This window comes from Stegodyphus dumicola, chromosome 6 (assembly GCF_044657685.1).
Source record: "Stegodyphus dumicola isolate Sdum_Otavi_A_Nest chromosome 6, ASM4465768v1".
Lineage (NCBI taxonomy): Eukaryota > Metazoa > Arthropoda > Arachnida > Araneae > Eresidae > Stegodyphus > Stegodyphus dumicola.
Genome location: NC_140773.1, coordinates 200633754 through 200649355, shown reverse-complemented (window position 1 = coordinate 200649355; position 15602 = coordinate 200633754). Strand labels below are relative to the sequence as shown.

General features: G+C 31.0%; 1 protein-coding gene across 2 annotated transcripts in view; it reads left to right on the top strand.

Moving 5' to 3' along the window:
* Adsl (adenylosuccinate lyase) overlaps window positions 1-15602 on the top strand; it is a 39806-nt gene that overhangs the window by 10487 nt on the left and 13717 nt on the right. For both annotated transcript variants that reach the window (XM_085819336.1, XM_085819335.1), the window contains 4 exons: window positions 5628-5799; window positions 5901-5947; window positions 6040-6130; window positions 7885-8102. In XM_085819336.1, coding sequence (XP_085675462.1) covers window positions 5628-5799; window positions 5901-5947; window positions 6040-6130; window positions 7885-8102 — 528 coding nt within the window. The remainder of the gene's footprint in view (window positions 1-5627; window positions 5800-5900; window positions 5948-6039; window positions 6131-7884; window positions 8103-15602) is intronic.

Genomic DNA, 15602 nt, shown 5'->3' with positions numbered 1-15602 from the left:
CTTTTCTGTTTTGATTTTTGAGGTAACAAACTCTGTAATCTACAAAAATATATGCAGAGATGAAGGAAACTGTTGATCAAAAATTCAGAAGTTACAGTTTTGTTCATATCAAATGTTTCATAACATTATTGGGTACTTTTCCGTTTTGCCGGTGCAAATCTCGCCAAGCAGACTTTATTGGCGACAACATACAGTGTACACATAAAAAAGTGTTTACGAATGTTAGTTCTAAGAATTTTTTATTTTGAAGGCATAAACATTTTAATATCATTTAAAATTTTGCGAAAAGCCTATAAATAAAGATAATAATTTGTAAAAAGACATTAAGAATTTACTATGCTTTCATGGTTCAACATCCTAATTTGCCGGTTCATATCACGTGACCCCAAGTAATCTCATGTCACGTAAACTACGCTACAAAAATCTAATTCTGTCAGTAATTATCTACATTAATTTCAAGTTAAATCTTAATTTGGAATACAAGTTTAAATGCAAGAATTATTTCAATTCGTACGAATAGCTTACTGAGAAATTATGTAAAACTGCAGTGCTTTACTTCGCTAGTGCATTCTGATTAGAATTGATGAATTTAACCCTTGACTTTGTCTTTTCTATATTTTCACCTTTGGATTAGCGGTGTGATAGCATCCTAATTGACTTAATTACTGTGAATGGCCTTAGGGCATAAAATTGAACTCTCTGGGTAAAAATTCTGTGTAACTGTATCCCAGTATTGAAAGAAACAATCAATCTGATAAGGAATGGTTGAGACTTGTTTTGAAAATGAGGTGTGAAAGGTTACTAGCGAAGATATTCCATTTGGCATCAGTTGTACCATTATTGGCGACTTTATCGCCTGCGCCATCAAAATGGAAAAGTACCCATTATTATTGTGCTGTCATGTTACATTTTATAAAAGTCGATTAAATAAGAAAAGTTCTTGTTCATGTATGCATATTTTTGTTGGATAGTATTTGAGAAAACCTGTTAAAACTTTTTATCACTCATTAAATATTATTCAAAAGAAATAACTTTTTCTGTTTATAGTAAAAAGCATGCATTTAGTACAGGAATTTTCATTAAAAGAAAATGTGTAATATGAAATTGGAAGGCTGAATTTTTTTCATGTGATTTATTTTTATTTCCTTTTTGAAAATGCATTCTACACATTTAAAAGAAAAAAAAAAAAAAAAGGTAATTTCTGATTATCCACATGACAGTAGCTAACCCACACACGTGCATACCACACACATGTTTGAGTATGCGTGAATATGCATGTTTCATATATCCTGAATGGTATTCGGTGGCTAAAAGAATGTCATTATCAGCCTCTGAGCCCTGGAATTACCAAACAAGAATTTTCTGCAGATTCATAAAATCGGTAATGCAACTTTTCATGGAGGTGCGAACAAAGGGGGAGATTACTAAATATTGTAATTTTAAGTTTTTAGAATAACAACATTTAATCTCGTGTAGATATTTCTACTTTTGCTGATAACAGAATAATTTTTAAAATGCTAATGTTTATTGTTTTCATAACACAGAAGTTATAATTATAAAGATACTACTTTTCCTCAACAATTTTTTTTTATTAATGTTCTGTTATATATTTTGTATGGGCTCTCTCATTTAGACACACCACTAGTATTGTAAAGATTTTCAAAATTTTTGGTCATTTGTATCTCAGAAACGATGCTGCGTATAGTTTAAATTATAAATACCTGGTAATATTAAAACAATTTTGGCAAATGTATTAAGTTTCGGGTGGGAAATTTTTGGCCGTTTAAGAACTTCGGAAAAAAATTTTTTTCCCCTTTTTTCCCCTGTGGTGTTAGTCATGGTCATTTGTACTTTTTATATTTTGATCTATTAACATGGGGCCTGCTGTTGCTGCAGTTGGTTTTGTGACTTTAGATTTGCCAAGTGATGAACAAGTGATTATTCTGTCTCTCAAATTGCCCTCATAAAAAAATTGCTTATTTGCACACCTGGTTACCATACACAGTAGAATTCTTTCTTTTCAAATATGCCGTTGACAACAGCCAAACCGTGCATATGCAATCCATAGACATACATTGGCTCCCAAAAGTGTTCATACACTTAAGATTTTCATTGAAATAGGGCTCTATCCATTAATTAAAAGTAAACTTTCTGAATGAGATTTTAATAAGATCTATAATCTATTCGTAACAAAATTTCGTGAAATATTTTTAAAATATAGCGAAACTTTATTTTTAAGAAATTAGTAATAAAAAAATGACAAACATTTTATCTCACAAAAAGTCTTCATACATTTAAAAAAAGTCTTGACATATTAATAAATGTTTTCATTTTTCATTAAATTAATATTTAGTAGGATATCCTTTAGCATACACAACAGCTTTTAAACGTCTGGGAATATATTTTACTAGTTTTTCTGTAATTTCTGTATCAATGTTCATCCATTTGTTCCTGTTTTGAGTTCGCTTATCATTTTGATGTCATGTTTTCATACTCTAACCTCCAGTTCTTTGCAGATGTGTTCTATGGTTTTAAATATGGTGACTGAGGTGGTGCTTTCAAAACCTGTGGACAATTATAAAGACACCACAAGCGAACGTTGAGAGCCATATCCTTAGGATTGTTATCATGATTAAAAAAAAGTTGTTTCCCATACCCAAATTTTGGACTGATAATTTTAAATTTTCTCTTAAAATACTATTTAAATAAAGAGAATGATTTATTATGCCATCAATAAATACCAAATTACCTAGTCTTGATGCTGCCATGCACCTCCACCGCCATGCTTAACTGTTCCAACTAAGTTCTTAAAATGAAGTTCACATTTTTTCTTCTTCATACAGTTATTCGACCATCGGAACCAAAAATGTTAAATTTGCTTTCGTCAGCAAATAGGACATTGGACATTATTCCAGTACGTTTCGGGTGTATTTATCATTGATTTTGTGAATGAAAGCCTAAGCTTTCTGTTTTTCTCACTAACAAAAAAATTTTTACGGGCAGAACGCCCATGTAATCCAGCTTCTCCGAGAACTTGTTGAACAGTTTCAGGGAAAATTGAAGTAGAAAACTTTGCAATTGAATTCTGCATAAACTTTTACAGCACTCAAACGTAGGTTTTTCACAAATTTTTGAATAATAAATCTCTTATCACGTTTAGTTAACTTTCTCGGTCGACCTTTTCTTACCTTGTTTTCAATCCGATTTTCTTCTTTAAAGCATTTATCACATACTGCACTGTAGAGCCGGATAAATTAACTAATTTAGCAATATTTTGGATTGATTTACCACTACTATTTTGAAAAATTATCAATTTTCGAAAGCTGTTTGTAATTTCTTTACGACTGTGACCCATTTTTCAATAATAAATAGAATATTATGAAGTAAACAATAAAAAATTAAAGCAGACGATTTTTTAAATGCCACCACAATGCAAAAATTAAAAAAAGTAACAAATGATAATTCTAATTTTGATTTTATCCAAAAATATTTCAGTGTACAAAGACTTTTGTGAGATAAAATGTTTGTTATTTATTGATTATTAATTTTTTAAAAATAAAGTTTTGCTATATTTAAAAAATATTTCATATAATTTTGTTACAAATAGATTATAAATCTTATTATTAAAATCTCATTCAGAAAGTGTATTTTTAATTAATGGATAGAGCCCTATTTCAATGAAAATCATAAGTGTACGAACACTTTTGGGAGCCATTGTATGTGGAAGTACATGTGTTTTATATTGAACTGTTTTGCTGAATAGTAATCCCTTAGCTATAATAACATAAGTATCAGTCATTTAGATGTTTGCATTTTTCTCATAAATTTCTTGTTTTTTATAAAACGATTTTTTAGTTATTTATGAATAAAATGGTGCAAATGAATAGAAACATTTTTCACCAAGTCACAAGGTCACAAATGAGTTACCAACTTTTCATAGGCTTATTTATGGATATTTTTCACAAAGGAGGTTTGTGTTCAAATAGCCATGTCGTGAAATTTAAATGTAACTTGAATTGCATTTTGCAAACTAAAGCTTGCTTCAAATGTGTTGCTACACAAGAATTGATTGGAATAATTACATGAGAAGAGGTATGTGCGGATTCCTTGTTATCTCATCTTATCATTCAAATGATATAGATAAATCAATGATATAGATGATATATATGTTCTATATCATTTGATGCTATAGTTTTATAGCATCAAATGAAATAGATGATATAAAACTGTGGAACATGAAAGCTTATTTATAAAAGATGAAAAATAAAATGAACGCTATGTTTCTTTTCCTGAATGTAGTTTAGGAGAATGTTTAGTTGCTGCTGCTGTTCCCAATCATTCAGTCTTATCTTCTATCAAGCCAGGATGTGAAAAAAGAAATAAAAACCACAATATGCCAATATAGTTCTGAAAATGTGTGATATGGCTTTAATTGAAAAATGTTGAAAATTATTCTTTTCATCAGTATGTTCTTGAAATTTTTTCTGCAGAAGTAAAGTATGAGACAATGTAAAAATGCATTTATGTTAAATGCATGAGTAGAGCTCTGATTTGAGTTTTGTCTTTTGCTCGTGTTCATCTACTTTAAGTAACAAGTTCATCTACTTTAACTACATCACTACATCTACTTCAAATCTGTTCAGGATACAGATTTCAAATTTTTACATCAATATGCCAGTCAGAATATGTTGATGTAAAAAAATATAAAATGTGATAGAATGTTATGTAAGCTATTGGTTTATTCACTTTTCTAATGGCCAAAAGCCATTCTGAAGGGAGCAGATCAATATTGAAAATCTGCTCTTTCAGAATGGCTTTTGGCTTAGTATCAAAATAACCTTTATTAAACCTTAGACATATAAATCTTTGTCATCAACCATCTGCACGCACTTAAAGAGTAAGCTTCAGCAGCAGAGTGATATTTCAATTGATTGTTGGTTTATGCCATATAAATTCCACCAAATATGCAGTATTACTTGTGTAGGGTGGAGTCCTATTTTGGATCCAATAAAGACAGTTATGTTTTCTTTGCATAAGTTTTAGATGGTCAACACACTTTTATGGCCTGTGACAATGAAATTAAGCCAGATACGATAGCACTCTGTACTAATATCTGACTTAAGTGTTGTCATGTTGCTGCAGTAATACTTCCATCATCTCAGACAGCGGCTGAATAGTAAAGTCTCTGAACACTGGTAATTCGGTCCAAGATTCGAATCTTGCGAACACGCTGGCGTTGATGTACAGATATCTATATTAATTCTGTTGTCGCAGGATATGAAGACATGAAGTGTATGTTGTTAGTACTTGGAAAAAAGAGAGTATAGTAGATTTTGTCATTGATGGATGCACTAGAATGCCAAAAATTACTAAAAAGCACTAGATCTAGCATGAAAATACTAATAGTGGTTATCATGATGAATTTTTTAAAAATTTTGATATATATGTGTGTGTGAACTGCATTTTCTGGAATTATCAAATGCAATAATGGCTTAATAAAAGTATAATGTATGCATCTTCCTGTTATATGTAATCTAGTCACACAAATCTAAAAAGGAAATTTATATTTTCATGTATGCAATTTTAAATAAATTATTTTTCATTGATATGCAATTCTTTTCTTATAGACCAGCTCAGCTAACAACAGTTGGTAAAAGAACATGTCAGTGGATTTCTGATCTTTTAGATGATCTCATACATATGGAGAGAGTTCGAGATGATTTACGTTTTCGGGGTGTTAAAGGTACAACTGGAACTCAGGCTAGTTTCCTAACGATATTTGAAGGCAATCATGAAAAAGTAAGTAACATACGTAACTTGAAACAACTAATTATCTGTTAAATAGTTCATTTAAAATACACAGAAAGAAGGAAGTCTAAATTTATAATTTTTATATTCAGGTAAAAGAATTAGATAAATTAGTCACCCAAATGGCTGGTTTTAAAAGGTATTAGAATCATTTTATGTTTCACCTTTAAAAAAACAGAGCAACATGAAAATAATTTTTCATTCAATCTAACATTTTTATGTAATTTGCAGATCATACATTATTTGTGGGCAGACTTATAGCAGGAAAGTTGACTGCAATGTGATAAACTGCTTAGCAAGTCTTTCAGCTTCAGTTCACAAGGTATTTTTATTTTATTTTATTTATTTATTTTTTTATTTTTTATTTCTGATGTATATCAGTCTAATTATTCTGATGTCTATGTAATTTCAAAGTAAGCAGCAAGTCCAAAATAAGGACATGGTTCAGAAAAATTGTTGCAAATATTTAGTAGTTAAATTTTAAGTGAGCTTGTTAGAGCATAACTAATCATGCATAATATTGCATTCAATGAAGATCAAACATAGGTACAGAATAGTTCTAAAATTCACCAAATTGGAATTTTTTTTTTTTTTTTTTTTTATATTTGTAGTACTATGGGAAAAGAAAATACGTAATTCAACAAACTGTGTGAATGTTCTGTAAAAGAGGAAGAAGAATAAAAATGTAGAAAGGAAAGTAACTGGAAAACAATAAATAATAATGAAAAAAATTATACACTGAGAACTATCAAATTACATCTTAAAACTAGAAAAATAATAAATTTTTATTGGAAACATTTTTATATTTTGAGACTGATTTTAATTTTATTATTATAGTTTAAATTAATATTCCTGAATAAATATTTGACTTTTTAAATTATTTTTATTACTAAAAAGAAAATTAATAATTAAAATGATTTTTTAGTATCAAATAAGTTTCAAATTAAAAAAATATTGATTTATTGCTGTCACTAAAATTATTGCTGGAAATATATTAAAAATGGATTTAATATAACTTAGATGTAGTGTACATGAAACAACTATTCTAAAGATGGAAGAATGGTTATTTCTATAATTATAGCATTGAGCTATTCATTTAAAATTTCATTTACTTCTGCTGGATTAAAATCTTGAAGCTGTTAAATACTATTATGTGTAATAAAAGGAAATGTGGTATATTTCAGAGGAATTCCTTCGTGTCTTGCCTACAAAACCATCTGAAAATGATCAGATATTTTTATATGTAAGATAAAATAATACAAGAAATTATTGTTACATCCAATTATAGGATTGGAATGTGTTAGGATTATCTACCTAAGGGTATGGATAAGCTTTCATGGAAACCTTTCTAAGGGATCTGGCTCTTATTTAGATTACATGTAGACCATGCATTTGCATGGATTGGAACGCAAGTTTATGTTCAGCATTGGAGCTACCAATATTCAGCAGTATTAGCCCTCTGGCATTGATAGATTCTAATTGTAAGCAATTCTGTCATAAAATGGGAATTCTTTTCAGTTAAGACAAACTGCAAGATTTATGAAACTTTTAACTGTGTTGTCATGCTTCAAAAGTAGTAACTCTGGTAATATGCACCCTGTGCAGCATAATTTTTTCTCCAGAGAATTTATGTAAGAATGAAGTAATTAGCTAAGAATTTGAGAAAGAGGACTGATAAATTTTTATTATTATTTAAAAAAAGGCACAAAATAGATTTAAAACCAGGAATAGAACTAATTAGCTACCACATCTGCACTAAAATAACAAATTGTTTTAAAGCTTATTATAAAAGGTAGCTAATTGAACCTTATACATTTTATATATAATTTTGTGTATTGTTGTCAAATAATTTTGTACTATTAAAAATACTCTGAATTATTTATATTTTAAAAATTCTACTTAATTAAACAAAAATTTTACCTTGGTATTAATTACAGGATCCTCATGGAAACTTACTTGTCTCCATATTTTTGACAAAAATTCAATATCTAAATAAAAATTGCTTTTATGTAATATAGTTCACTGATTTCTTTTAATGTTAAATTATGATTTGATTAAATTTATAATTACCTTTAGATCTGCACTGATATTCGCTTGCTTGCAAGTATGAAGGAAATAGAAGAACCATTTGAAAAAACACAAATTGGATCAAGTGCTATGGCATATAAACGTAATCCAATGCGAAGTGAGCGTTGCTGCGCTTTGGCGAAAATTCCAATGGGTTTTGCAGTAAATGCTCATATTACAGCTTCTAATCAGTGGTTTGAGCGTACCTTAGATGATAGTGCCAACAGGTTTGTTATATTATCATTTTTATGAAATATTACATTTTTCATTTTTCAAAGAGATTTAGTCCTTTGACGCACGCGATATTATTTTTATAATTTTTTTTAACTAAAAATTCTAGAAATTGAATATTATGATCCTAGAGATAAATAATATATGAATTAAAAAAAATCTACTCTTGCCCATTGTTCTGTGGGTGGTGGTCGCACTGTGAAATCACCGCGCGACTAGGACTTTGAAACTTAACTGATGTAGTAGGGGGAAAAACTTACCATTCCACGTTTCCATTAAATGATGAAATTTACAGATTTAAAAAAAAAATGTATGTAAGAATTGCATTAGATATAATTTTTTTACATTATTTACAAAGTAAATCGTCAGAAAAAATTTTAAAAAATAAACATTTATGTAATTTTTCTATAGCACTGAAAATATAAATACCTACATAATAAAGACATTTGGATAAATGGATTAAACAACTCAATAAAATAATAATAAAAAAGAACTACTTTTTTTTTTTTTTTTTAAAGTTCAAAGAACAAATTTTTTTTTGTGACACTGTTCAAAGCATGTTTTGTTGTCTCTTTCGTACATGCATAGACCCACATTGAACGTTTCGCACATACATGTTGTTCTATGAGGTTTCTTCATTGTGCTATAAAATGTACACTGCCTGGATTTAAATTTCACCGGTATATGTCCAGCATTATTTAGTTTCTTTTCATCTGGCACATGAAATTTGTGGTTTTTTATGTTAAGGGGGGGCTTGGTCCTTTTGGCTTTGTACGGATCGTTCGTTTCTCATTCATACTTATTTTATTCGTATTTTGTCCCAAAATATTCAGAAAATAGTTTTAATTTAAATAAAACTTTTACACAATTTCTATTTTCAATTATAGCAAAGTATATTTACATTAAATTTAAACCACAGGGAATAATTTATAAAATCACAATACTAGCTTGGGGAGCAAGTGTGTTGATGTCAGAGAAAAGTATTTGGAAAAGAAAGACCTTTTTACTGGGCAGGTGCATGTATTGTTTTGTAATAAAATAACTGTGGTTTCAAAGCGCTTTATCTATATCCGGGTAAAAATAAACATTCCTATTTGAAAAGCAAGCAAACGCCAGTGGTTTCAAGCCGCAACCACCTAGCCTGTAGAGGATTCAGCCTCTAGTAGGCCACCTAGCCTCTAGAGGTATTGTGACACAATGCTCTAGTGGCGCAGTGGTCGCGCCCTGAAACCACATAGCAAATGCCATACATGTAAAGGTTTTTTTTTATATATGCAGTTTAATTACTGCAATTTTTTATTGTTTATGATAGAAATCATGATGTGTGATGACTAACTTTTGAAATTTAAAGTTGTTTATATTAATAAAAGGAAGTTATTTTGTCTCATCAAAAATGAATTTTAAAAGGCATCTGATCTGAAGTATTAATACCTAAAACATATATGATTCTACAGTCATTTTGTTTTATTTAGATGTAAAAGATCAGTAATCAATTAATTTTCACTCAAAAATTTCGGAAAAAAGAGGAGAAAAAAAATTCGGAAAATGGGGGTTTCAAGGCGCGTCAAAGGGTTAAAGCAGTTAAATGCTCTAGTATTCCATACAAACAGTGTGTTTAATAGATAAAGTCATAATATATAATGACAAAATATATCATTGTTTTGTTTATTACACATTTATTTATAATCAAAGTATTACAAAATGAATACATAATTAACTGAGTGCAGAAAATCGTTTTATCACAGAATGTGTTCAATATGTCTATCATTTTGCTACACAGTTGTGACATGACTTCAGCACGTCTTCCAAAACTGCAAGACACAGTTGCACAATAAAGCATTGAGTTGTGCTTTCAGGCTTCCTTGCAAAAGAAGTTAGTTAAAAGAAATCACATGGATTAATATACAGGCTATGTTTAGAGGGGTTTAGAAAACTGATGTGGCATTGCATTGTATTAACCACTTAATAGTTTTACTTGAGCAATGTTCGGTGGCTCCGAAAGGAGACTTCCTTAATTTACCCATACACTACTCAGGCAGTATATTTTTCTACACCAATCCACTGATTTGCTCGGCCTTTTTCACTTTTTGCAATGTTTCTAATAAATGTCTCTAATGGTTCTGAAGAGACTGGACTGTAAAACCAATTCCAGGACAGGTTTTACTGCTTTTCGTTTAGGCTTTGTGTGTTGCTCAAAAAGGAATAATAACAGAAAGTGTGTCAAAAAAGAAACCAAATTTTTTTTAGTTATGATATTGGGTTCTGCTTTTCTCCATGTTTTAAAACATATCATAAGCTCAGTTTTGAAAAGAAATAAAAATGTAAGTGTTTAAAAAATTTTCCTCCTAACATTTATCATCAATAAAGTGTTTTTTCCAGTTCCTCACCTTCTTCAGAAAAAAGCCAGCTTTAAGTAAAAATGCTGTATTTTTGCTGTAATGAAAAATTATCTTAAATTAATTAAAATGCAATACTTGAAACAGTTTTGACTGCTGATGTGAATTCGTGTAATTGATTTGAATGCAAAATTGTTTATAAAAAATATGCTTATTTTTGGCCACAATATGGCAGAAAAATGAAACTGGAAAGTGGTTAAATATCTTGTACAGGAAATCAAGAATATTTTTAGTGTGTGAGTGGGCTCCATCTTGCATGAACTATTGAGTGTTTAAAGGGAGATGTTGTCATTTTTAGGTGTGCAGACTCTTAATGGGTGCTTTCTCCAACATAGAGCCAGTGTCTGCAAATTTCTGACAGTTTGTGAATGGTCTATTTGCACGAAACCAATCTTATACCAAAATGTGAAAGAAAATGTCTTTATGTCATGACCAACTTTTTCATTTCTTCAAAAAACAACAGCTTTCACATTCTATTTAGAACACTATCAGTCGTTATCCACCATCTTGTAAACTGCTGTTTTGTAACAAATTAGAATCCAGTGCTGATTTCTGCATCTATCAGATTTTCTATAAACAAAGCACCTGAATACATGTTTTTACCATTCAAAACATAATGGGATGACTGAATGGTATGACACTTCATTCACCCTCCTGTGTATATATGCACCAATTTTATAGTTAGTAAATGACTGAAACTCAAGAACAAGGAAAACTTAAACTTAAGAATTTAAAACTTATTTTAATTTTAAACTTAAGAACAAGGAAAGAACTATATTTAAATCTTTTCATTGAATTCTCAAAAGCTGTTTACTTTATGTTGCTTTAATCAACAATTTTTCAGAATTTATATTTTAAGTTCACTTTTAACACTAATGCCTTTTAATTAAACCTTCAGATATTTCTTTTTACACATTACTGTAAAAAATAATTGTGGATCATTTTTAATGCTTTAGAATAGGGGGTCTTCAACCCATCACATCCAATGGCCACATCAATAAGTTCATAAAGAACTGTGAGCCATACATCTGTGAGATAAGTAGCATAGACAGAAAATTTATGATAGAGAGAAAAGTTTACAAGACTGCAGTTAATTTTAAGGTGAAAGATGAGGTTATAAATTTTCATAATGTACTCTATTTTATGTTTTTTTCTTAAAAAAGATGGCAGAAAAATGAAACTGGACAGAGAACTGTGGAAGTTAACTGTGAAGGTGACATATAGTACATACAGATGTTATGATTCCATTGACAATTAATAAAACTAATTTCTGACAGGAAGGAAGTCACTTCAGTCTTAATGAGAAACTTTGCAATTTTTTGTGTTATTAAAGCTTTGATACACGATAGAATCTGTCTTTTCAAAATTCGTAAAGTGTTCTCCAAATGCTGATCTATCAGATGTGTTCTTGTTTTTGATTTTGTGTTCTTCATTTGACTGTTCACATATGTAGATATTGCCAAAGCTAGAAAACACAAACAATGCTTGTTTACATATTCTTGAGTACTTGACTTTGGACACATACTTCTGAATAAATTCAATTAATGTAGAATTTTCAAGAAACTTCCATTTTACTGCCGAGTCATACTGCAAATCTACAAATTCTAGTTGAAGTTCAGGTGCAACACTTTGGATGTCTACCGAAAATATCAAGGAGAACATTCTCACAGAATCCATGCTCAGATTTGAGTAAAAGCAATTTATTTAAGTAAATCTGTGATATCATTATAGGAAAGCTATTAAAATTATATTTGAAGGTACTAAAATCAGATACAGAAATGAAAATACTTTTGTAGTTTTGTTTGTACAAAAGTCAATACTTTTGTAGTCAGAAATGAAAATACTTTTGTAGTTTTATGATATTTTGCTCTACATATTAAATTTGTCATTTTTAATTTGACATTAACCTTAACTAAATAAAACATCATTTTCTTTAAGTAGATAAAAAGTAATATGATTTACCATACCATCTTAAAAAAATATGAAACTTTTATTATTTTTTCAAACCAATTTGGATAGTATGAGAAATCTAATAAAAATTGTAATATTTATGAATCTAATTTAAAATTTACTTCCCGTATGTAGTTTTTTTTTTATATTAGGTTTAATATAGTTTTTATGTTGGGCTATAAAAACAGTCAGAAAGTAAGTATAATTCAGGATTAAAATATGCTACACATTAAATAGATTGAAAATAGTAATTTCTTTTCTAAATCTTTCTTTTTCATTAGGTTTAATACAGTTGCTACAGAGAGTAAAATAATCAGTCATATAGTATGTATGATTCAGAATTAAAATTTGCTATACATGAAATAAATTGAAAACAGTAACACTTATTGTTCTTTACTATAAAACACGATTTCTTAAACTTTTTTGTCGTGATCCCTTTTTATCACTGAGATTTATTTCATGACCCCATAATATTTACAGAAATTTTGTGGAACCCCATAAGTAACGGGTAGCCATAATTAAACTGACAGTGCTCACATTGTTCTGTAGCATGATCTATTTGCGAGAATGACGCCACATTTTGTAGGAAGATTAAACAAGACGGGGGACGAAGGATTCCGTGAAAAAACAAATTAGTTCCAAAAGTCACCGCTAGGGGAATATTTGGCTCTGTGTAATAGAAAATAGTGTCAACAAATGCAAATTAATACGGAATAAAATTACCTTTTATTATGCACATTTTCTGATTTAGTTCAAGTGCAATATGGCAACACTTTTAAAAAAGTATAAAATCCACATAAACACCGATAAAGTCTCGTGATCTGCAATATCACGTATGCTGAGCAGAAGAAGTTCTTTATTCAAATTTCATGTTACATCCATTCGCACAGTGCCAGCTGCTTGGGTTTTAAAAGGCAATGTGTTACGTTTCGAATCAATTGGATTGAAAGTTTATGTGCAATATCTCCTTCTTTAGTCGAGCGTGCATTACTGGTAAAATTCTTTTACCTCAACCAGTGCAACGCATCAGCCGCTCTTCGTGCTTTTAGAACGCACAAAGAAATGCATAAAGGTAACTGTCCTGTGTCAGTTAATGGGCTAAAAGCATTGGTTGCGACGTTTGAGAAAACAGGTTCTCTGAAGGTTCAGTCAGGCAGAGGACGAAAACCTGTACCATAGGATACAGTCGAAGCAGTTGCCACAGCGATTGTCGACAGAGGTCCAGACAATATTGCTGCCACCTCTAGCACTCATGGAGTAGTTTGGAATATGGATATGTCTTACAGTACGGTATGGAAAATCTTACGAAATATTATCAACTTCTATCCGTACAAGATCAGCCGTGTACAGGAGTTACTGTACCCTAACCATGATAAGCGATTGACTTTTGTTCTCACCTTTCTTGCCAGAATGGAGGTGGATGATGCTTGGCCATGGAAAATCTTATGAGGAGATGAGGCCCACTTTTACCTGAATGGAACTGTGAATACCCAGAACTGCCGAATTTGGGATGACAAACCACCACATGAAATCGCAGTAATTTCCTTACATTCACCAAAGGTAACTGTTTGGTGTGGGTTCACATTGGAATTTATCGTAGGTCCATTCTTCTATGAGAACTTTACCCCGACAGGACCGGAAACCTGTTCTGTTAACGGATAGAAATATCACCACATGTTGAACAGCTTTGTCATTCCGGCACTTCAACAAAGACAATGCCTGAGGGAAATCATTTTCATGCAAGATGGAGCCCCTCCACTCGTTGCTGTATGGGTGCAACAGATGCTACGACAGAAATTCACAACAGAAAGAGTCATTAGGCACTACTTTCCAACTGCATGGCCACCTCGGTCGCCTGATCTTACCCCATGTGACTTCTGGCTATGGGGTTACCTTAAGTCCAAGGTCTATCAAGGAGTGGTCCAGGACCTGGCTATGTTGAAGGATAACATATCGCGGATTGTATGCGAGATTCCTGCAGACATGTTACTTTCTGCTGTTGTGCAAACTGTGCACAGAATGCAATATGTGGTCCACAACAACGGCAGCCACATTGAACCTCATTTGAATGCAAAATAAAAGGTAATTTCCGTATTGATTTGCATTTGTTAACACTCTATTTTCTATTACACAGTGCCAAATATTCCCCAGGGTTCGTAGCGGTCCTTACAAGTGCTTATAAGTCCTTATATTTGAAAATAAAATATAAAGGCCCTTATAGGTGCTTACTTTTTCTTTAAAGCCCTTATTTTTTGTTTTTAGTGCTTATTTTTTGATTTAATGCTTTTTTTAATGAACGCGCGTCCCCCCCCCCCCCCGTACCAAAGCCGAAACTAAATAAACAACTTTTCTTCCTTATATGGAACGTCAGATGGTGAATCATACTCCCGGAAATAGCTTCCCCCCTTTCTCTGCATTAGCGTAACCGATGGTGCGCGCGAGAGTACAGACAGGTGCACGTCGTTCTATTGGTCAGAGAATTGGGAAAACCGTCGACAATTCCGGTACATTCGGTATTCTTTTCCTCCCACCCAAATACTACACACGTTTGAATTTCTAACAAGATTTTAATAATTTACATTCTCGTTCTGTGTGGTCAGTTCATATTCGTGTTTATTATGATCGTTATGCTTATATTATGAATATATGTATGAATATTTATAATAATATAGTTGCAGTAGCTGCTGAAGTTTAGATAAACTTCCAAAAATGGGTTTATTTTTACACAGATTAGCTTTCTAAGGAATAATATTCGGAATGGCTTAAATAAAAGAAAAGTAATCGATTTTTTTTTTTTTTTTTTTTGGTTAACACATTATACAATACGGAGGTTGGGAGGTTCTCCCCTTTCTCCACAAAATCTCTAATATTGAAGCAGCGAACTTTTTTTTTTTTTGTCACTGGCCAATCTGGATTGAATAGGACTAAAATTGCGGTATACCCAACTCTTTCTTTTCCTTTATTTAGTTCTTTATTCTCCGAATACCGGCAGCTGTTGATTCCGATTGCGTAATATCACGTACGGAAGATTACGCTGCACGTATTACGCAATAACGTTTGCGGTATTTTGCAGAGATAATTAATTTTGATGTTCAGTCTGAGATTTATTTATGAACACTTAAAAGAGTTTTACTGTTCTTTCTAAGCAGA